The sequence below is a fragment of the Ctenopharyngodon idella genome, chromosome 18 (assembly GCF_019924925.1).
Source record: "Ctenopharyngodon idella isolate HZGC_01 chromosome 18, HZGC01, whole genome shotgun sequence".
In the NCBI taxonomy this organism is placed as follows: domain Eukaryota; kingdom Metazoa; phylum Chordata; class Actinopteri; order Cypriniformes; family Xenocyprididae; genus Ctenopharyngodon; species Ctenopharyngodon idella.
In genome coordinates this window covers 36,087,331-36,111,453 of record NC_067237.1, presented here as the reverse complement: position 1 = coordinate 36,111,453, position 24,123 = coordinate 36,087,331, and the positions used below count along the sequence as shown (strand labels likewise).

Here is a 24,123-nt window from a genome sequence, read left to right as displayed (position 1 = left end):
CCTGACAAACAAAAGGCTCCGTTCCATATCAGTCACGTACAGTATCTCTCCAGAATTCCTGTTTTACATGCGTCTCAGGCCTGGTAACAGCGCATGACCCCCTGAATTCAGACCCCTGCTCCAACTCATGACTCCATTTCAGCCGTACGCCAAAAGAGAGCACGGGTCGGGTTTCACACGCTCGTGGTGCATTGTGGGAATGATGGCCATCTCTGCTACTTGGCTCAGTAGCAGGCCTGACGTGGATAAAAACTCTACTGGGTGTCTGAGGACTCTGTGATTTTTGTGATAGAAATGGTTTCTGCGGCTGTGATGGTTTCTAAATGCAGCATTCAGATGAAAAACTGTAAAGACGACAGGCGTGTTAAAGAGCAAGCTTGATTATAAATTAAAACATTTCCCTGCTCTCCAGTTCAACTGGCTTTTTCCTGTTCTTTTCCAAAAGTGAAACATTTTACATTCCTTGATACCCAACAGAACTGGACCGGACACCATAAAAATAACCCACGACTTTGAGCTCAGGCCATATTAATGCACAACTCTCTGTTTGAACTAGTGTTGTTATCATTTAAGAAAACTATTAAAAACCACTTTTGTTCATTTAAATAAAGTTGAAATAAAATACTGTATAAAAACTTAAAATTAGTAATGTTGCTTTAGCAACTAACTGAAATAAGTAAGTTTAGGCACCTTGTTTAAGTGTTATGATCAGGTCCCCGGTGCATCTACCAACCCAGAAAATGTGAAAAAGGACAATCCAGTAACTTTGTTTTGGTAAGCCTTTCTCAGCCGCTCAGATTTCGCTCCCCTAGTGACGTAGGAAGGGAATCTTATTATAATATTACCGCTCCTTAATCTGCATGTTTTCACCCACGGCACACCATTTTGTACCAGTTCTAACACCATGGCAAAAGTTCGAGTAAAGCATGTTAACTGTTCTGTCGTTGGCTTCACAGACGAGCACTGAACAGTATTTAGAGTCTTGTTAGCTTGGATAGCCTACAAGCTGACCCCGGCAAGCTCGATTGCTAAAAAAAAAAAAAAGGAGCGTTTCTGTCCGAGCAATATTTTGGAAAAAATATTAGACCACAGCATTTGATAGCAATCATAAACATTAGCCTGGTGTGTATGGCTCTGTTTAGTAAACAGGTACACTATGTATAGTGGGCGTCCATACATGTTTTGCACAAAAGATTAACATGACGGCACATGCTAGTCGATGAGTTGAATCAACTCCACAGCAACTACATAAATTTATCCACTAACCATTCAGAAACGTCCAGTTTCATTCTAAAAGTTGTAACTTCTTCCTGAGTCTGTCCATCAGTGTCGACTCCGGTTTGAACAATGTAAGGCTGAACACCGTTACTGACAATCCTAATTTTGGCTGCGTGAGATTCTCCAGCTTTGTTGTTGTTGAGCAACCGAAGCGCGAGCTGTTAAAGCTCCGCCCTCTTCTGGAAAGGGGGCCGGGAGCAGCAGCTCATTTGCATTTAAAGGGTCACACAAAAACAGCGTGTTTTTGCTCACACCCAAATAAGGACAAATTTGACAAGCTATAATAAATGATCTGTGGGGTATTTTGAGCTGAAACTTCACAGACACATTCTGGAGACACCAGAGACTTATATTACATCTTGTGAAAGGGGGCATTATAGGTCCCCTTTAACATATTTCACATATACCAATATAAAAGTAGTAGGAAACACCATTATTTGCCAAGTGGAAACATTCAAGAACATTTAAAAAAGTACTTTAATATTACAGCAATATTCAAAATAACATGTAGTCTTTATGCAACAATGGAATGAAACAGATCATTAGGTCAAGCGTTTGAACTATTAATAATTATTCCAGTAATATAATTCTCCCAGTTATACTGGGACACTGAAGCACCTCAATAACATCACTGGCCAAAATACAAATTACTACAAATATGAAATTCTCTCACTGAACACTTGTATTGTTTTTGCTATGGATGGACAAAACTCATTAATTTTACAGATAACAGCTGATTCTGAAAACGCAAGCTCATAAACTAAACCTATTCCTAAACTAAATTATTCCCATGAGCCATTAACAGTAGGACTTCTGACCGATTAGGACAGAGCTATTAAACAACATGAAACAATGCAGAGTTTTATGGTGGTACCATGGTACAGTGATGCTATCAGATGGCGATACTATGGCACGGAATGATTAAGATTCACATACCAAGGCATTTACATGATATACTTTCAAGTACCTTGGTGTACCATGGAAGTACATGACTTGAAACCATTGGTAACATCCAAAAACATAATACCATAGTACATTCTGGTATATACTGAGTTAGGAAGATACTACACTTTAAAATGGAAAATTCTCACAATTTTAGCAGAAGTCAGAAATATTAATGAAGACAAGACTGCTTGAGTTTTCTTCCCCTCAGGAAATTAGACACGGGAGAAAGTAGACAAGCAAACGAGTTTAGGCTGGTTACCTCAGAAACCAAACAAAAACTTCCCCAACTCCATCACACTTCCAGATATCAGGCCAAACCAAGCATCTAAATCTGTACGATCACAACGATTTGGGACAATTTGTACAGGAATGCACACAACGTTTAAAGTGATCCAAAAATAAAAATTAATTTGCTCACTCTCATGTCGCAGCTTTCAAATCTTGTTTGTGCTGGCGCAAATTCAAAGTTCATGATCACAATAAGATGCGTTTGAATGTTTGAGAATGACATGGCTACCTGCAGGCGTCCCAAACAATATCTGAAACACCATTATGACTCAAATGACAACTAATTGATAGAGGCCAAATGCAGTTCCTCCTACACTTTTACATTAAATGGAGACCCAAAAGAAATCCCAGATCCATCACTAAACAACAATGTAACATTTAAACAAAAACGTTTGAGGGAAGACTTTCCTCTCGCGCCCTTTGGCAAACTTGGAACAACGTGACCTCTGCGAACACAAAGATTAAAACAAAAGAGTCTTGCATTCATGCTGAATGACCTCATTGCTTACTAAAAGCAGTCCTGATGGCTCCGATTCTGCCGTGGATAAACTCGTAACAGTGAGAGAAGTCATTTGTTTTGAGTTTAGAATGTGCTCTTTGTTCCTCAAAATCTTTGGCTTTGGCTAATGAAAAAAAACAGCACAGCCCACGGCGCACATCGAGGAAAGCCCTGCTTCCCGCGAGGACATGTTTGCGGAGGGTGAAACTGAACCCTCTGTGAAACTCGCTGAAACTGAGAGTCCTTCCTGCAACACCTGTTTTTCAGATGACATCATTGGGGAGCTGACGGACGGCTGATTTTTTTTATTTGAGGGGGGGAAAAAATCCCTACAAATCTGAGGTAATACATGTGCCAAAACTGTACAACTAAGTTTAAATAACTGTGTTGATTGGAATATTAGTGGGTTATTTTCTATTGCAATAACCTGCAATATTCTATTTTAATACTTAAGTCAACATGCAATCAAAATGGACTCTAATTTTTAATACATGTTTATGGTCTCATTTTGAATGATTTATCAGTCCACATTATTCAGAAGAGAATAATTTTGGGTTTATAAATTGGAATCAAAACTTGCTCCACCTTTGAAACAACTATTTTTTAGTTGCTGTAACAGATCCCTTCTCTTCTCCATCCACCTGACACCATTCTGGTACATAACACAAAGTAACACCCACTTTTTATGATTCAATCAAATCCCAATAGATGAAAAAGTCTCACCCTACATTTTTTTGGATGGTAAAATGATAATATAATAAGCTTTGTTGTTAAGTCTCAGATTTCAAAGCCTGTCAATTTTATCACAAATTTCAAACAATGAATGTGGTTTTGTTGCTCTTTAATGTGGCGTGACAGATCGCTGTAGGGCCTCAGTTCAAAAGGCATGTGAACCAATCATCTCTTCCTCTTACTACTAATTATATCACATAATAAACATGAATGAACATCAGAAGGAATGTTGACAGATACAGAAATTAATCATATCTCATGTAATCACTCAATCAGTGTTTCAACCGTGGAAAGACGTCAGTAAAATGTCACGTAATGCCAGTAAAATGTCACATAACGTCACATTTACCTCAGAAAAGGAGCGTTTTGTTAAATATATGCACAAATACATGCACGTTTGTACACAACTTTGAGTGTTGATTATTATATCGAAAAATAAATATAGAGCTGCACGATTAATCCTAAAAAGATTGCGATCTCGATTCAAACACCTATGCGATATTATTCCTAAATGACAACGATTTTCCTGTGTCTATTAAACCTTTGACAAAATTAGAGTGGAACATTCAGATCTGTGTTGGTGCTGCTGTATCGTTATTTCTGTGTTACAAATATTCATATTAATCACAGGAGTACTAGGATAAAAGTTTGTAGTTCGGATACAGGGTTTTTCCTGGCTCAAAATGAGGTGGAGGTGGTAAAATCCTGATCATGTGCACACATGCAAGTGTACTGCGGTCGTAAAACGTCTGAAGAAAACTATTTTTTACAAGCACACATTGTAGGTATTTTAATAATAAGAGATTATTTTGAGAACACCATCATACAAAGTGTTTCCCATAGGATTTTGTGAGACTGCGGCAGACGGACCTTAGTCTGTCTATGGGGGTCCAAGGTCATGCCCCCCCTTAAGAAAATTTTGTACATTTTAAAAATAAATTCATTAATCTGGTGCACTTTGAGAGTTCAAAACTAAGAGCTTCAACCCATGTTCAGTGTGCAAATTGAACAAAGAAAAAGTCTTTGCATTGACTTGTACCTGAACCAGCCTGGAAGGGGCTGTTTACGTAACACCTTTTTTAACTAAAAACGAAAAACTTTGTGTTTTGGCCATTCATTTACACATTAACAGCGTTTTGGAGGGCCTAACAACGCAAACTCTTGAAAATGGGTTTCAAAGTGCAAATTTTTAAAAAACAATACCATCTCTGTGTAAATTACAAAAAACATGAATCTGTGAAAACGCTGATGGCATGCACATGCGTATTATGTGTTTAGTCTTCACGCATGCGTGTTTGGAGTTTATCAACTTTTCCGTTTTTAGTACATCGTTGTCATGTAAATGTACCCTTAAGGTGATGATATACAGGGCAACTTTTTGAGCAATGTTGCTGGGCAATGTCGCCAAGCAATGATGCTTGAGCACTTTCCAATTGAGAATGGGAAACAAATTTCGATCTAAAGTATCCAGATAGAAATTTGTTGCCCATTCTCAATGGAGAAAGTGCCCAAGCAACATCGCTCGGCAAAATTGCTCAAATTTGCCCCGTGTATCATCACCTTTAGTTGTCGGTTCAAAATAGTGGGAGAATCATCTCAGTTTGAAGAAGAAAAATAAATAAATAAATAAATAAATAAATAAAAGTTCACGATTCTAAATTTATCCAAAAAATGTGCAGCTCTAAATAAATAGTAATATAATTTGGTGTGTTATTTTTTATTTTAACCTTTAATATTGTAGTAATGTACCAACTAACAGGGTTCCCTGTATAGTTTATAGTTTTAGTTCAATGATTTTAGTGCGCACGCGCCGAAGTATCTAGTGGATTGTTTTCAAGCGCTCAAGTCACTCGCGCATGCACTGTTGTACGCAGACCATCAGCACGGTCTCAAAAATTGGGCTGCACGTGGACAGGGCATGCAGACATCTGCAGACCCTCCTGATGATGAAAATTACATCACGCGGATGGCCGAAGTATACTTTGGGCTTAATCAAAAGCTTGTGAATCAAATCAAATCAATTCTTGAAATCTGTGTATTATAACAGATACATGTGTCTATTTTGTCTATTGTGTACTTATTTTTATTATCTGTATTTATCATCTTATTATTGTCATTCTCTCTGTGCACTGGAGCTCTGTCACAGAAGACAAAATCCGTGTGTAAGCATGCTTGACAATAAATTTGATTCTGATTCATTATTATATATTCATTATATTTTTACTTAACCTGTTAGTGGTCTCATTTATTTTATGTTTGAATAAATCTATCATAAACTTTTTTTTCATGACACCCCCACCCCCCCAAACAAATTAAAACAAACAATAGAATCTAATCAAGAGCTCATGAATTGAATCAAACCGATTCTTGAAATGTGTGTTAATACCCAGCCTTAGCAAATGCATTGTTTTACAGTGACTTAAGGTGATTCATTCAGTAAAGACTGAGAATTCAAAGTGCTGAAGCCACTAAAAAAGAAAAGCACCCAAAACAACAAAAACTTGAAAAGTTGAAAGCTCAATACTTCTTTAACGCTACTTTAAAAAAAAAAAAGTGCAAACTTTTAGATAAACGTCACCTAAAAAGATTAGGCTACTTAAGTTCGGCTTCAGACAAAAGTTAGTACTTAAAAATAATCCATAAAGAGTGAGAACTGCTAATCTGACTTTGTTAGAAACACACACACGCCCTTCCCCCATGAAAAGATTCCATTGTGACATTCTAAACTGCAATAGCAGTCAGCAAGAGAATGCAGCATATTCCGAAACAACACTGGAATGCTTTGTTAGTGGGATATCTTTCAGCCCGCCGGCCCGGCCAGCAGCGCACACACACAGACCTCTGGCTCTCGATGTATCCAAACCTAAATGCATGCAACCTTGAAACGTCCCTCTCAACTGAACTAGAAGTCTAAGAAAAACCAATTTTACATTCACAGCAAGAGTTGCTCAAAGAGCCAGGCTTCAGTTTAAGAGAACTGAAACTTCATGAAAACAGCATGTTTGGCCACTGGCTCACAGCTGACCTGAGCATTATTGCCATAGCAACAGTATTAGCCAACACCACTGCTCATATTCCAAACGCTGGTCAAATAAAGAAACAGACGTGATTGTGTTTCACAAGACGCAATTATGCACCATACATCTTGTGCATGATGCGTAACATATATACAGAAATACCAAGAAATGCATTTCAAAGCATCTGGGAACAAATGCAAAACAATTCATATGCTTGAAGCATCATTCTCACAGGTTTGATTCTAAGTGGTGACCAAAAGTGATGTCCGGAGGGGATATTTGCTTGTAATGACACTAAAATTTGATTAAACCATCAAAATATTTTAAATAAGAGGGAAGAACAAAACACTAAACTTGGTTAAAGGTGCAGTAAGCGATTTCTGAGAAACACTGTTGAAAGTGGATCAGACCGAGCGACAAAACACTTCAGCCAATCAGCAGTAAGAGGCGTGTCCACTCATCAGGGGGAGGTGTCTGTGTTACATAGAATGTTTGTGAATTTGGGAGTGGAGCTATCAAGATTATGCGATCCTTTTGCATAGGGGCATATTTGTTTTGGTGATTTCAAAAATCAGAAATCGCTTGCTGCACCTTTAAAGGGGTGGTTGATTATGATTTCACTTTTTTAACTTTAGTTATTGTGTAATGTTGCTATTTGAGCATAAACAACATCTGCAAAGTTACGACGCTCAAAGTTTAATGCAAAGGGAGATATTTTCTTTTAAAGAATTCACTGTTTAAGGACTACAACAAACAGCTGGTAAGGACTATAACGATCTTCTTCCTGGGTTGGTGACATCACTAACCCTAAAATTTACATAAACCCCGTCCTCGAGAACACGCAACAAAGGGGGCGAGGCCATGTTGGGCTTCTTTAGAGAAGAGGAAGAGTTGTTGTAGTAGAGTGTTGTTGACATGCCGTCATTTTACACCGGGCTGCTTCACAAACGAGGGTCAATTCAACGCTGGATTTGCACAAAAGATTAACATGATGACACACGCTAGTTGATGAGCTGAATCAACTCCACAGCAACTACATAAATTTATCCACTAACCATTCAGATACATCCAGTTTCATTCTTAAAGTTGTAACTTCTTCCTGAGTCTCTCCATCAGTGTCGACTCCGGTTTGAACAATGTAAGGCTGAACACCGTTACTGACAATCCTCATTTTGGCTGCGTGAGATTCTCCAGCTTTGTTGTTGTTGAGCGACCGAAGCGTGAGCTGTTAAAGCCCCGCCCTCTTCTGCATTTAAAGGGACACACACAAAAGCGGAGTGTTTTTGCTCACACCCAAATAGGGGCAAATTTGACAAGCTATAATAAATGGTCTGTGGGGTATTTTGAGCTGAAACTTCAAAGACACCAGAGACTTATATTACATCTTGTGAAAGGGGCATTATAGGTTCCCTTTAAAGTATTTATCGGACACACATAAATAGGTCAAATCCATGTTATGCATAGTGCAAAATCTCCCAGACTATAAAAGTATTCCTGCATTGTCAACCGGTCGGGAAAAAAAAGAAAAGTTCTGGGCGATCATGAGAAAACACTTCTTTAAATAACTAGTACTGCTGCTGCAGCATCCATTAAGCAGCGAGTCATGCTTTTTCTTTCATTCCCAAACTGAAGGGACCCAAACAGGAAATACATTCCACATGAACTCAGAGAAGCCACTGCCAGAGTCGGGCTACAATAGCTCAGAGGGGCTGGCCGTCTGCTCGCAGCGCTTTTCAAAAGAGGGCTTAACGAAAACCCTGGTTGCAAAACACAATGAGGTTCACACAGAATAGAGCGTAATTGACCTACTCACAGACATCTAACAAACTAATCACAGGCTTCTGTGGAATCCAGGGTGAGGAATGTGGAAACTAACCATTAGGATCACAATCACAGTGTAAAAATGCTGTTTTTTTAGTCTGTGAATAGTGTACGTCAGTGGTTTCCATTAGTGGGTCACATGTCTATTCTCACTGGTCACAGAGAACAGGAAAAAACATGATAAATACAAATAATGCGACTTTTCCTATATAAATGTTAATCAAGTAACAAGGAGGAGAAATACTTTCCATATTTTTATTTATTGATGTCAAACGTACATCTAATCAAACTCAGTATTTTGAGACAAAAACTCGTCTGTCACTTGGTAGAAGCTAGTCAAATTAGAAAGTCAACATTGACAGATTGTGTGACATGCCCTCATCCTCAAAAACCATAAACAACACTACACATGGTAAAAGAAACCAGACTACACTTAAAAATAAAGGTTTTCGCTGCAGTGTCATAGAAGACCCATTTTTAGTACCTGAAAGAAACTTTCGGTCAACAGTTCTTAAAAAAAATATTTTTTTCTTAGTGTAAAGAACATTTTTTAACCCTCTTGGGTCAAAACGGACTAAAAGAAAATTTTACATTTTCAAATTTTTTTTTAAATTTTTGCTTCATCGGAATGGGATGACTTTTGTCGCATTAGCTATGTGAACACACACAAAAAAAAAAAAAAAAAAAAAAATCATGGATATGATTCGGAAATGTTAAAGGCCTTCACTCTATTTTAATCTGAAATATTGCATTTATTGAAAAATAATTTTAAATTTTTCGAAAAAACAAATTATATTGATTTTAATGGAAAGAAATAGCTCATAAAGACCATAAATATTGCACAGTATCATAAAATCCCCTCAAAATTATGAATAATAACCAAAAAATATTATTGAACAAAAATGTATCACATTGATTTTCCTGGAGGGAAAAAAAATGACATTTCAAGGTAGGGCTGCACGATTATGACAAAAGTCATAATTGCCGATTATTCTCTTGAAATTGTAATTGCGATTATTAATTACGACGATCACAAAAATATGCTTGGTATTATAATGTTATACTAAAACTAAAATGAAAAAACCCTTAGGATAACCTGTAGAAAGAAAAAAACATCTTAAGCACGCAGAATGATGCAAGTAGACATTTTTTGTGTGTAATAGCACCTTTGAACAATTACGTAATTGTGGCATCCGTAATTGTAATCACGATTAGAAATTCGATTAATTGCGCAGCCCTTGGCTTTGGTCACTTTTGATTGCGAAAGTACTAAGTGTGACCCAAAAATGAAAGGGCTCAGAGGGTTAAAGAACTTTGTTCCACTATAAAGAACCTTCGGAGGTTCCACGGATTCTTCATGAAATCACCAAAGCCAACATGAGCAAGTTCACATGCAAAAAAGAAGATAAATATAGTTTGCACAGACCACAGTGCATCACTGGCTTAATAAATAGCATAAATAATTATAAATGTCAACAATTGATCCTGTGTTGGGTCCCTACTTGCACGCAATGTAAAATTTGGGTTCTGAAACATTAAAATCAACTAAATAAAATCCAATGAAAATAAAGCAGAAATATTTTCACTTATGAGGCGACAAATACATTTAACTTCACACTGCAAAGTGTAATTTAATCTACTTACAGGGTTACACTGGTGTGCAGTTGAGTATAAATATCCTGAAATATTCTGAGCTGAACCACTACAGGAATCTGGATCCTCCTGACACTCGGACGGATCCTCTGACTGACACTTTAAATTAATTTCAACAAACCAGACCGTGATGCCTTGAATACTCATTCCAGAAAAAAACAAAACATAGTCCAACCAAAACTAACACTGCTTACCCAGAGTTAAACTACCACTAGAGCTGGAGATGGCCTGATTATGATGTCTGATTACTGATGACAGGATCATGCATTGATCTGATCTTCAGGATGGTCCAGTGCAACCCAAATCCAACAGTGTCTGACACTTAAACACCCCGAAAATCACTAAGCCATCGCCAATGGGGTTTGGGTGTGTATGTCACCCGTCGGCTGTCATTAGGGTGTTAAAAGGCTGCAGTGAAGCGTATCAGTGCCTTTTCAGGGCGTTGAAGGGTCTCCAGCCCCAATGTAATTTAGAGACACCGGGGGCAGTTAATCACGTCGTTAATTGGAGTAATTAGGATCAGACAATCCGACTGCAGCAGATTTGATGGTTTTAAACGCTGATACAGATGAACCAAAACCCCTTAACGACCCGCATACACGCCTGATATCGCTGAAATATCACTTTAGTGTTGTCCTGCTGCCGTTTCACTCTTTTAACAGCACCGAATTGACGTTTCAAACGATTTCACAAAAAATCATCAGAATTTATGGAGCTAATCTCAGTTAGCCGTTAGCACCTCTCGCTGACACGGATTGAAAAACACCTCAAACACGTCAAAACACAAGCGCTCGCGGCCGCTCCGGGGCGGCTGAAATTAACGGTCACAAGTCCTACCTGTAGTGGCTCCGGGAAAGGCGTTTATTGGTGTGAAAAACAGCCCGATCGGCGGTCGGATCACGGCATCACTTACCAGCTGTTTGTCCCCACCCTCCTGTCTGTGGAGAGAGGAAATGACGGAGCGCGGCTTCCGAGCGCGCGTCCACAAAGCACAAGCACGAGCGAGCACGCCAGGCGATGTGCGCGACCGATCATACCATAGAGCGCGTGCACTTTAAAAATGAAATTAATATGAATTAAAGTAGAATTTTAGTTAAATAAAGAATGCATTGTCAGGTTATCTGTCATTCATGTTTACTTGTATTTATTTCATGACAGTGGTGATCATTTTTATTTTTTTTTATTTGATTTGATTTTTGATTTGATTTTTTTTATATTTTATTTTATATTTTATTTTTATTTTATTTTATATTTTATTTGATATTTATTTTGTTTGATTTTTAGATTTTATTTTATTTTTAGATTTATTTTATTTTTTATTTTATTTTATTTTGTTATATTTTATTTTATTTTTTAATTTGTTATATTTTATTTGATTTTTATATTTTGTTATTTTTTTTTATATTATTATTTTATTTTTTACTTTATTTTATATTATATTTTATATTTTATTTTATTTTTACATTTTATTTTATTTTTTATTTTATATTTTGTTATATTTTATTTTTTTACATTTTATTTTTACATTTTATTTTATATATATATATATTTTATTTTATTTTATTTTATTTTATTTTATTTTAATTTAATGAACGCAGCCACAGAGTGTGATTGATGTGATGGACTCCTGTGTCCTCTAGTGTTCAAACAAGCACAGTATTCACTGTCTTTCACATGATAGATAGACAGATGGCGCCACAATCACTCAGGGGAGCATGTTGCTATTTGCCGACTGTTTCCAGTGACAAATGTAAACTAAAATTTACATATACAGTGTGCGTGTGCTTTTAGGACATTTTTTAAAAATAAACACAATATATTATGTACATAATACTCTATATAAGATATGCTTACAGTGAGATCCATAACTTTATGATAAAAATGGTACATAAATCTCAGATTTGCAGTGTGGTCTCAGGTTTTTGGACACCACCTCAGTGCACTGGTATGTACAGTGGGGTCGAGTGTGTGTGTGTGTGCGTGTGTGTATGTGTGTGTGTGTGAGGGGGTGTGTTGAGCTGCATGTCAGCTGCTTTCTTCGCCCTTCATAAGGCGGATCTGTGACATTTGGGTTCAGTTCAGCCGGAGGTTCTTACACAAACACACACAGGTTCGGTCCGATAAACGTGACTATGGGACTGACAAGCGACCCAAACTTCCAGAATCTGGAGAAATGGTACAAATCGAACGCCGCGAATCTCAAAATGAGGCAGATGTTCGAGGCTGATAAAAACCGGTTTCAAAAGTTCAGGTACTTCATTTATTTATTTAACTATTCTGCATGAAGCGGGTTATTAGTTTAAAGTCATTTTATTTCATTAAATAAATAGTAATTGACCTTCACAGATCATGCAGTAAATTTAGTGGGCGGGGTCAGAAATGCAAAGCTGCCCTGTCAATCTTTATTAAACCCCGCCCACATTCAAATTCACAACTTTTAAAATGGCATAAAATATGCTAATGCTATACTTTGATTGTGCTTGTAAGTGTTTATTTATGAACTGTGTGTGTTTTCTATATGTATATATTGATAGTAAACAATTATCTGGTCTCACATTAGTTTAGCTTCATTTTATCTGAGTTCATCTGAAGAAGCCAGATGTTTGTATTCTTTTAACAGCTTAACTTTAAAAACAGATGAAGGAGACATTTTGCTGGATTACTCCAAGAACCTTATAAATGAAGAGGTTATGAAGATGCTCGTGGAGCTGGTAAAGTTTTGATCAGAATTAAACAGGGTTATCCTCACATGTGATGTACCATGGTACTTTGTAAATATGATTCGGTTTATCCTAGGCAAAGTCTCGTGGTGTGGAAGCCTCCAGAGACAAGATGTTTTCAGGGGAAAAGATTAATTTCACTGAGGTATTTAATATGTTTGTGTGTCTAGGTTTAAATCAACACATGCCCAAATACACACCCCGTTTGTTGCATTAATTTAGCTCTGTTTGGACATACACATGTTTATTGAAGGAAACTTAGTATATACGCTATAAATTCTTCTTTATTTATCTGACATTTTTAAATGTAAGATGCACTTGTAGAGCACTGCACTAGCAACAACAGAGTTTGACTGAACTGTATATTTTTAATGCAATGTAAGTTGCATTGGATTAGTGTCTGGCAAACGCATAAATCATAAATGTAAGCATTGTATGATGATTGTGTCGTCTACAGGGTCGTGCTGTTCTCCACGTGGCCCTGAGGAACCGCTCAAACACACCCATAAACGTGGATGGGAAAGACGTGATGCCAGAGGTTAACAAGGTTCTGGAGAAGATGAAGGGCTTCTGTCATGTGAGTGTCTATCTGTGGATATGGAGACTGTAAAAAGTGTTTTGGCAGGGACAAGGTTTCATGTTTGGGCTGAGGAAGAAGACAAGGCGAGCGTAGCAGATTTAAAGGGGTCCTATAATGCCCATTTTACAAGATGTAATATAAGTCTCTGGTGTCCCCAGAATGTGTCTGTGAAGTTTCAGCTCAAAATACCCCACAGATCATTTATTATAGCTTGTCAAATTTGCCCCTATTTGGGTGTGAGCAAAAACACGCCGTTTTAGTGTGTGTCCCTTTAAATGCAAATGAGCTGCTGCTCCCGGCCCCCTTTCCAGAAGAGGGCGGAGCTTTAACAGCTCGCGCTTCGGTCGCTCAACAACAACAAAACTGGAGAATCTCACGCAGCCAAAATGACGAAAGTTTTCAGCCTTACATTGTTCAAACCGGAGTCTGATGGAGAGACTCAGGAAGAAGTTACAACTTTTAGAATGAAACTGGACGTTTCTGAATGGTTAGTGGATAAATTTATGTAGTTGCTGTGGAGTTGATTCAACTCATCGACTAGCATGTGCCGTCATGTTAATCTTTTGTGCAAATCCAGCGTTTGTTTTTGAAGCAGTCCGGCGTAAAATGACGGCATGTCAACAACACTCTACTACAACAACTCTTGCTCTTCTCTAAAGCAGCCCAACATGGCCTCACCCCCTTTGTTGTGTGATCTTGGGGGCGGGGTTTATGTACATTTTGGGGTTTTGTGATGTCACTAACCCGGGAAGAAGCTTGTTGGCGAGATTCTAAAGTGTGTATACGATGGGCGCTTTACTATCCCATGAGGCCACGTGACAGGATTTGATGGAGCAATGCAACTGACGCCGTAGGTCACATGACAATGACAACATGTCGGATGTAGTACGTCTGTATTTCATTCATACTACACACATTCATAGTATATAGAACATACTTTTTTAAACAGTCGTGAAGTATTCAAATTCAAATGTAGTCAAAATCATAAGAAATATAATATTGAAAAAAGGAAGGAAACAAATTATAAGAAAAATTTGATATTTTTTCCTTATTTTCAATGTTATATGTTTTTGTTTTTTTCAGGGTTATATGTTAATTTTTCATAGTGGCCCATTTGTTTGATGATGATGAGGATGTAATGATGCATTAAGTCACTGATTGTGATTGATAATTGATGTTTTTTTGCGGTGATTGATTGGTCATGAGTTGATTTTATATATTTTTGAGCTTTGAGTTTGTCTGGATATGCCTGATGAAGGTCATGGGACCGAAATGTTGCGATAAATAGAGAAATTTTGATACTTTTGAAAACATTGATAGTGTGTGGGACTTTCTTTTAATTCGGACTACATTTGAATTTGAATTTACTTCACGACCGTTTAAAAAAGTATGTTCTATATAGTATGTGTGTGTGTAGTATGAATGAAACACGGACATACTACATCAGCCATGTTGTCATTATCATGTGACCTATCAGCGTCAGTTGTGTCGCTTCACTTCCATTCATAGATCCTCTCCCGTGGCCTCATGGGATAGTAAAGTGTCCATCGTATGCACACTTCAGAGTCTTGCCAAAAGTAGTAAGTCATCCGGGGACTTTTCGCCTAGTGTTTTTTGAATACAATATGTTCAGACATACTACTCTTTTGGCATACTGTTTTACACATACTATATAGTATAGGGAAGTAAAAGTCCATGAAAACTAAACTTTGAAATCATGACACCAGGATGAACTCACAGGTTTTTCTTCCCACCACAGAAAGTCCGCAGTGGCGAGTGGAAGGGTTACACCGGGAAATCCATCACTGATGTGGTCAATGTCGGCATCGGTGGATCTGATCTGGTTTGTGAAATCAAAACCATATTTTACATGATTTTATTCTTTTCTTCCTGCTTTGATGCTCTAGATCAAGGGTTTTCAGTCTTTTAGATGCCAAGAACCCCCATCCTAAAATTTAACAGGCATCAATAGTTTTTTATATGTGAAAAATGAATACTATAAATATACTATAAATATTATTAAGTATATAGTTTGTTACACTGTTTTATATATATATATATATATATATATATATACTAATTTATTACTTATTAATTTTAATAATTTTTTTATCTATTTGTTTTAATCAATTTATTTTAATAATATTTTTATTTTATATATTTAATATTTTTATATATTTTATAAACATATTTAATAATTTATTTTATTTTTTTTACACTGTATTTCTCTAAACTTTTCCATGGACTCTCTAGCACTTTTGCACTGTTTTTGTGTGTGTTTCAGGGTCCATTAATGGTGACAGAGGCTCTGAAGCCCTACTCTAAAGGCGGACCTCGGGTCTGGTTTGTGTCGAACATCGATGGAACGCACATCGCTAAGACTCTGGCTGAACTCAACGCTGAGACCACACTCTTCATCGTCGCATCGAAGGTATTCAGAAACTGAACATATTATACAGCACTTGCAGAGATACACAAGCAAGTAGAGAAAATAAACATCATAAAATATCTCTATACAAACTGTGACTTTTTAAAGAGGACCCATTATGCCCTTATACAAAGTCTTGATGTTGTTTTTGTGTTCTACTAGAACAGGTTTTTCTGCTTGAATGTTCATTATTTTCCTCATATTCTCAATTGTTGCAGCTCCTCTCTTCCCAGTCTGTCAGTAACGCTCTGTTTAGTTCCTGTCTCTATGAAGCCCCTCCTTCTGAAAAGCACAATGTGCTCTGATTGGTCGGCTGGAGCAGTGTGTTTGGGAAATGTCCCGCCCCTTACCATTACTGCCAGTTTCAACACACTACTAACTAATTCAACAAGGCCCCGCCCCTTTATTCTGTGCATGAATTATTATAATGAGGAATATTGTGAAGAAAACTCAAGACTCCAATGGAGGTGTTTCAGAGAGTTCAGAAACACTGATATAGAGAAGAACTGGAACTTTGTAGAGCTTTTTAATGCTCAAACAGCAACAATACTGTAGGTCCTCTTTAAAGGTTGTTTTGCTAATAACATCAATTTGATAATATGTATCATAATGAAGTTTTTGTGAAAAAACGACGCCACTGATAATGTTGTTGAATAGTTTGTTGTCCGCTTGTCTTCCTCAGACATTCACGACTCAGGAAACTATCACAAACGCTGAGTCAGCGAAGGAATGGTTCCTGCAGGCCGCCAAAGACGTGAGTCACATCTCTTACAGTGACGCGTATGAGACGCCTGTGTCATGCATTTATGTGTTTGTTGTTGTTTTTATCATTCTCACAGAAATCTGCAGTTGCCAAGCATTTCGTGGCACTCTCCACCAATGGAGTAAGTTCATTCTAGTTTACATGTAAAGGGCTCATATCATCAGGAATTACATTTTCCATAACACAGTTCATTGTACTATTAAATCAATTAAAAGCAGACATTTGAAAATATTACATCAGATTTTTTGAATTTCTCAGGCCAACTTTATTCCATTCTGTGTTTCAGCCTAAAGTGAAGGACTTCGGCATCGACCCGGAGAACATGTTTGAGTTTTGGGACGTGAGTGTCTGTCTGTCGAGGGCCTGAGCTATTTTTGCCGTAGTGGTTTGACCTGTGAAGTAGGTGTCTGGACGCTCGCAGCAGCAGCTGCTGGTAACCAGAGTCTCTCGACTGACTCGCGGCCGCACGCCTCAGGGTTATTCGTGATCCTGACCTTATCCGAGCAGAGGTCACACAAAGGCTGGTTCACTGTAAAGGCCGACAGGCTACTTTTACTCACATTGTTGATATTTAAAGGGCAAGGTTCCTTACTATCCTGTTTATTATGGACACTATAAGCTCTTCAGCATACTGTATGTTTGCTCAAGTAAAGAAAAGCTTGATGTGGAGTTGAATTCATGCTTTTGTATGTTTACAAAACTTAAATGAACATCTAATAGTACAAAAATCACACATGCAGTGAAACATTTGATTCATTTTTTTGATTTCCAGTGGGTCGGTGGACGATATTCCTTATGGTCTGCAATTGGACTGTCTATCGCACTGCATATCGGTGAGTTATCATGTGACTCTCATGAAGACAGCCAATGAGTGTGAGAGATTCTCAAGCGTCTGTCTGACCTCTTCTGTTTTAGGATACGAGAACTTTGAGAAGCTGTTGGCTGGAGCTCATTGGATGGTGGGTTTTATTACTGAAGAAGGACATTATCAGTATTTGACCTTCATTAAAATATAAAAATTTTTTGTATAATGACCAGCAGATACACTGCCATTCAAAAGTTTGGAGCCGATAAGATTTTGTTATATTTTTGAAGGAAGTCTCACCAAGACTGTATTTATTTGATCATAAAAAGCAGTAAAAATGTAAAATATTTTTACAATTTAAAATAGTGGTTTTCTAAGTGAATATATATTAAAAAGTAATTTATTACTGTGATGCAAAGCTGAATTTTCAGCATCATTACTCCAGTCTTCAGTGTCACATGATCCTTCAGAAATCATTCTAATATGCTGATTTGATGCTTTCTGATTATTATCAATGTTGAAAACAGCTTCATATTTTTTTCATACTTTTTTAGGATTCTTTCATGATTAGAAAGTTGAAAATAGAAATCTTGTGTAACGTTATAAAAATCTTTACTGTCACTTTTGATCAATTTAAAGCATCCTTATATCTTTTAAAAGCTCGCATAAACTCTCTGGCAGGACACTCATTTCCGTACGGCCCCTGTGGATCAGAACGCACCCATGCTGCTTGCTCTGTTGGGCATCTGGTACATCAATTTCTTCCAGGCGGAGACGCACTGCCTGCTGCCGTACGATCAGTACATGCACCGCTTCGCTGCGTACTTCCAACAGGTGTAGAGCTACACACTCCTAATGACAGTAAAACTCAAAAATATAAATGGTATGAGAATCTAATGCTGTGATTTTTACAGGGTGACATGGAGTCTAATGGAAAGTACATCACTACTAAGGGTAGCCAGGTGAACTATCACACCGGGCCGATCGTATGGGGTGAACCGGGAACTAACGGACAGCACGCTTTCTACCAGCTTATTCACCAAGGTTCACCTGCTGCCATACAGAATATGTGTGTTTTGGTATGAGAAGCATCTGTCTGACCCTTCTGTCTCCTCAACAGGAACTCGTATGGTTCCTGCTGACTTCCTCATTCCTGCCCAGACTCAACATCCAATCAGAAACAGCCTTCACCACAAGGTACAGAGTTGCAGGGTTGCCAAGCTCATTACAGCCATGTCATAAAAACAAATCAGGCTTTGGTAAATCATAATTATGACATAAAAAGTTTATATATTATATATATTTATAAGGTGAAAAGTTGAAATTATGACTTCAAAAATCATAATTATGACATAAAAAGTCAAAATTATGCCATACTAAGTTGAAATCATGACTTTAAAAGTGCAAGACTTTTGCAAGTTTTGACATACTAAGTCATAATTATGAGATTAAAAAGTCGAAATTATGACAAAAATTCGAAATCATGGCTTTAAAAAGTTGAAGTCATAATTAGTGTGTTTTGACATACTAAGTCATAATAATGAGATTAAAAAGTTGAAATTAAGAGTTTAAATCATAAATATGACATTAAAAAATTATGATGTACTAAGTCATAATTATGATATACTAAGACTAAGTCATAATTAGGTCTAGTTTTGACATACTAAGTCATAATAATGAGATTAAAAATTGAAATTAGGAGTTTAAGTCATAAATATGACATTAAAAAATTATAATGTACTAAGACTAAGTCATAATTAGGTCTAGTTTTGATATACTAAGTCATAATTTATGACATGCTAATTCATAATTATGAGATTAAAAAGTCAATAATTTGTCATAATTATGACATTAAAAATATTATGACATAAAAAGTTATAATTATGAGATAAAAGTCAAAATTTTGTCGTAATTATGACTTTTACTTTTTATGTCATTATGTAATAATTTTATAACATAATAGTTTAATTTAATCTCATAAATGACTTAGTGTGTAATAATTTCGACTTTTTATGTCATAATTATGATTTTAGCATGATGTTTTTCTTAACTCTGACTCTATTATTGAACTGAATCAACATTGAATGAACTTAAGCTGAATAATGACTATTGTCTTCTGTAGAGCTGCTTTATAGCTGAAATTGAATTTGTTTCATAATTAATAACATTAAAGTCGGCATGAAATGGAAGTTACATTCGTCTTTTCTTCCCTATTGTAATGAATAACCAAGTGAAATGGTTTCTGGAACAAGAACAAATGTAGGGCGGGGCTTGATTTTGTTCGTGTGGAATTGATTGGATGGTTGTGGTTTGTTATTGGTGGATATCATTTGAGTGACAAGTTGCCCCGCAGAGGAAGGGTTATTTTGAGGAAGGAAGGAAGATATTTTGATTCAAGATTACAAACCACATAAATAATAAAAAAAATAAAACTGCAATAATTCCATTGAAAAAACAAGAATTGTCACTATTATTAAGACTGTTTTATCACTGGAATGTGAAGCTGCTTTGAAGCAAACGCTATAAAAATAAATGTTACTTGTAGATCCTGGTGGCGAACTTCCTGGCACAGACGGAGGCCCTGATGAAGGGAAAGACGACAGAAGAGGCGAAGAAAGAGCTAGAAGCTGGAGGACTGAGCGGAGAGAAACTTGAGAAAATTCTACCACACAAAGTGAGAATATAAAGTCAACCACTGGCTTATACTGACCCCTACAGGACACAATCACACTACACCCCATAATCACTACCATACTATTAATATTTCTGCAGCATGTATAATGTGCACAGTATGTGGATTATCATAGATTTTTTTTATGCAAAATTATAATTAAAAACACTCATTTTTTATCCGTTTAAAATTTCTATTGTTACTTTCACTGTTCACTTAACAGTTATTAAATGTGCAAATCACAGTACTGCAGTCAAAGCTCTTTCCTGGTAACATCATCCATTCGTTTCTGTCCAGGTATTCCAAGGAAACAAGCCAACGAATTCCATCATCTTCAAAAAGTTGTCTCCGTATACTCTGGGCGTGCTGATTGGTGGGTTGAAAGCTATTTTAAATGTTTTAGTGATGCTGTACAGTATTAGATATCATCTGATGTGCAGGTTCCTGACCTCTGACCTCTCTTAACAGCCATGTATGAACACAAGATCTTCATTCAGGGCGTCATGTGGGAAATTAACAGTTTTGATCAGTGGGGGTGAGTCAACAAATGCATGAATCTGATGAAATGAATGTAGTTTTGATGTGTTAAGTAGCTAAAGCAGGCCAGTGTTATTTTGGTATAATTGAAATACTATTATAGTTTGTTTTAATATTTAGATTTTTTTTTTTTTGTAATTTCTGTTTTCATTTTCATTTGTCAAAATTCTAGTAATTTTTAGTTGTCTTTTAGTTTTAGTATGCCTATATAGTTTTTATTATTTATTTATTTATTTTTTTTATTATTATTATTATTTTTTTCAGTTTTAGTTTGTTTAGTAGTGATGGGTGTTTTCTAAACACGCTTTGTGAGGCTTCGTGAATCTTTTGTTTCGAATCAGTGGTTTGGAGCGTGGATCAACTGCCAAAGTCATGTGATTTCAGTAAATGAGGCTTCCTTTCATCATACTGTTTTGAAAAGTTATGACATTTCAATGACTCACCATTAGGGGGCGATCATCTCAGTGAACCCATAAACCAGTGTCTATATGGTTTTTACTTGATCAGTTTTATGAAGTTGTAGACATTTGTAATAACACATTTGTATAATAAAATGAGTATAGTTAATCATCTCTTATTGGCCTGATTAGCCACATCCTCCATTAAACACACAAAACAAGCCCAACAAATTAATAAAAGAGCACATATTATACAGACACATCATTTTTAATGGTGTTTGATGATTTGTAGAATCCATTTAATAGATTAACCTTTTTTAAGAAAACATTTGAAATTGGTTTGTAAAAGGTGTTTTTATGCATGTTTGGGTTTTCATTGCATTTACACTGTTCTGACCAGCAGGGGGTCACCAGCGTGTGCCGTTTCAAGCGCTTTGAAACAGTGAATCATTTTGCGAAGCAATTGATTCAATTGACTCAGAGTTTCAGAAAGCTTAGTTTCTCCTATCACTATTGTGTAGTACATCAAGTTAAACTAAATGAAAATGAAAAACGTTTTCTTAGCACCCAGATGTATAATTGTCACGGCCAGGATGAGGAAGAAGACGAGGCGTAACTATTTTATAAAACCAAAAGTGCCACAGTGTCAACACATTCAACACCAGACAAAGACAAACTAAACTGAGGGCAATTTATACAGAGAATAATGATCTAAACAAGGAACAGGTGTGAGAATCAATGAAACAATGAGTAACCATGACAACCAATGAAAACACAGGAAATAATGAGAAACAAACGAAAAACAACGAAACTAAAACAACAACTGAACGTGACAATGATAAATTAAAATAAGTTTGTTTTTTAGCTGTTTATTTTGTTTCAAGTAACAAAAATGTTTTCTTATGGTTTTAGATTTAGTTAACTATAATAACCCTATTCCAGACTTTTTATATATTTTACATATAATGACTGTCTGTCTTCTCTCTAAACTCAGCGTGGAGCTCGGGAAACAGCTGGCAAAGAAGATCGAACCTGAGCTTCAGGATTCTGCTGAAGTCAGTTCTCACGATTCGTCCACGAACGGCCTCATCAACTTCCTCAAGAAGAACTTCGCTTGAATGAACCATGAAGAGAAGCTTCACCTTTTCCCAGAATCCCCTGCTGCACCCCAAAACCACAGCACCCTTCTGAAAGCACACGGCCCAAAAAACAAGGCTGAAAACTGAGGGTTGCCTCAAAAAACTCAAAAAACATTTTTAATTAGATTTTAAAAACATTTTGAAACTATAATGCGGTGTATTTTTAACAGACAATTAAACCATTATTGTATAACCATAAATAGGCAGTATTGTGTTAATTTATCATTATAAAAAAAATGATAAATCAGAGACATTACCATCTTTGTTTTACACAAACTTGTTTGAAGCACCAGTTTATACTTCATGAAAGTTTCTGTTTTCACCACAAGTGGGAATCTTTTTTTCCAAAATAAATCACTTTGCACAATTTCTGTGACTTTGGCTATGATTCAGATAGAATATTGTCATAAATCTAGCACTATTTGAGCAGTAAATAGTATTAACACTAGCATGAATGCAACATTGAATGCAATCTAAGTCACTCTGGATATAAGAATTTGCCAATCCATAATGTAAATGCACACTGCAATGGATACTGTATCCCACAATGCAATGTGCTCAACTTTCCATTTCCAAGGCTGCGTCTGAAATCGCATACTCTCTTGAGTAGGTACTTATTTGAATAAGTAATTACTTCACAGCCACTAAAAAATTATGTTCTATATAGTATGAATGTAATCCGATGTGGTGTGAAATCGAGTCCTCCCCCAGGAATCAGGTCTCCTTTAGGACACCGAGTGATCCCATTGGTTCAACTGACTTTTAATGGTAGTATTTTTAGCGGCTGATTATAATTCCTGCAAAATGACATTATGATTTATATCATTAAAATGTGTTATAATGGCCATTATAAAATGGTTAGTTCTGTCCTTGATTCTGATTGGTCAATAACTGTGTTTTATTCATGATAAAACATGGCTATGACCGCTTCACCCAACGGTTCTGTGTATCACAACACCCTTAGCAACCACTCTTGTTTGTTCCCAATTGATATTGTTCTTTGAAGCTTACTGCATTATGTAGAAGAGTATTGTGAGAAAGAGACCGATAATGAGCGAATTTATTACCTGCATTCAGATTTAGCATTTTCCTTCAGGTCAGTCCTATGTTCATAATAAAAAATCTGTTTAAATGTCCGCTGCGATATCTTGTCCTTTTAACAGTTAAGGGGTTTTTCCCATGACTGACAGCACTAGTCAAAGCATTTGTCAGTTGCGTTTTGTTCACAACAATTCAGTCTTTTCAATCTAAAAGTCTTTGCTACAGACTGACTCACTCATAAAGACAGTCTTTGCCGCCATCTAATGGCATAATAATGTAACTTCTGTTGCTGTTCACGGTCAGGGACTATTTTTCTGGCGGAAGGAAGGCTTTTCGTGATTTTACTTTACTTCATGAAAGTTGCATTGATACATATTTTTGGCTTTAATATTTGTATTGTGTGGTAACCATTTTATAAAAGCAATACGGTACTCGAGGCTAGTGCTGTATCGTGAATAAGTCACTCTCGTACCTTATTGCTTACTTAATGTCTTTTAAATTACATGGTTCATATACTAGTATTGTAGCATTTAACTGAAGCGATAGATTGTGAAATCAAGCATTTCTTGTTCTTACTGTTTTTTAGCTAGCTTATGTATTAGCATAGCATACATCTACCCGATTAGCCTGCTAGCTTAGCTTATAATATTAGATATGTTTTTTGCTTTAAATATCTGTTCCCAGTTTGTTTTATTATGCAGTAGGCATTCATTTTATATTTCAAGCATGTTGTTTGTGCACTTAATGTAATAAACATCATACAATATTGAAATAGGTTATAATTAGTCAAAACATCACAATAAAAACT

General features: G+C 36.5%; 2 protein-coding genes across 5 annotated transcripts in view; one reads left to right on the top strand and one right to left on the bottom strand.

Moving 5' to 3' along the window:
- Window positions 1-11,274, bottom strand: part of LOC127499669 (granule associated Rac and RHOG effector protein 1-like) — a 38,869-nt gene extending 27,595 nt beyond the window's left edge. Inside the window, exon 1 of one of the 4 annotated variants that reach the window (XM_051870127.1) lies at window positions 11,147-11,274. The gene's annotated coding sequence lies outside the window, so the exon portion shown is untranslated. Of the gene's footprint in view, window positions 1-10,427; window positions 10,615-11,070 lie in introns of those variants that run through there. The other 3 variants (XM_051870126.1, XM_051870129.1, XM_051870128.1) reach the window with 3 other exon arrangements.
- Window positions 11,275-12,298: 1,024 nt separating this feature from the next.
- Window positions 12,299-22,641, top strand: LOC127500228 (glucose-6-phosphate isomerase-like). Its single transcript, XM_051871216.1, has 18 exons — window positions 12,299-12,484; window positions 12,854-12,944; window positions 13,030-13,098; window positions 13,411-13,530; window positions 15,293-15,376; window positions 15,818-15,964; window positions 16,644-16,715; window positions 16,801-16,845; window positions 17,011-17,064; window positions 17,497-17,557; window positions 17,640-17,683; window positions 18,211-18,363; window positions 18,444-18,573; window positions 18,650-18,726; window positions 20,075-20,203; window positions 20,498-20,573; window positions 20,669-20,735; window positions 22,130-22,641. The coding sequence occupies exons 1-18, from the start codon at window positions 12,366-12,368 to the stop codon at window positions 22,251-22,253; spliced, it is 1,662 nt and encodes a 553-aa protein (XP_051727176.1). The 5' UTR covers window positions 12,299-12,365; the 3' UTR covers window positions 22,254-22,641.
- The last annotated feature ends 1,482 nt before the right edge of the window (window positions 22,642-24,123 follow it).

Bases quoted from the DNA above. Each gene is read 5' to 3' on its own strand.
- LOC127500228 (XM_051871216.1), top strand. From the start codon at position 12,366: ATGGGACTGACAAGCGACCCAAACTTCCAGAATCTGGAGAAATGGTAC. The intron at 15,377-15,817 runs GTTTGTGAAATC...TGTGTGTTTCAG, and splicing joins GCATCGGTGGATCTGATCTG to GGTCCATTAATGGTGACAGA. The intron at 20,204-20,497 runs GTGAGAATATAA...GTTTCTGTCCAG, and splicing joins AGAAAATTCTACCACACAAA to GTATTCCAAGGAAACAAGCC.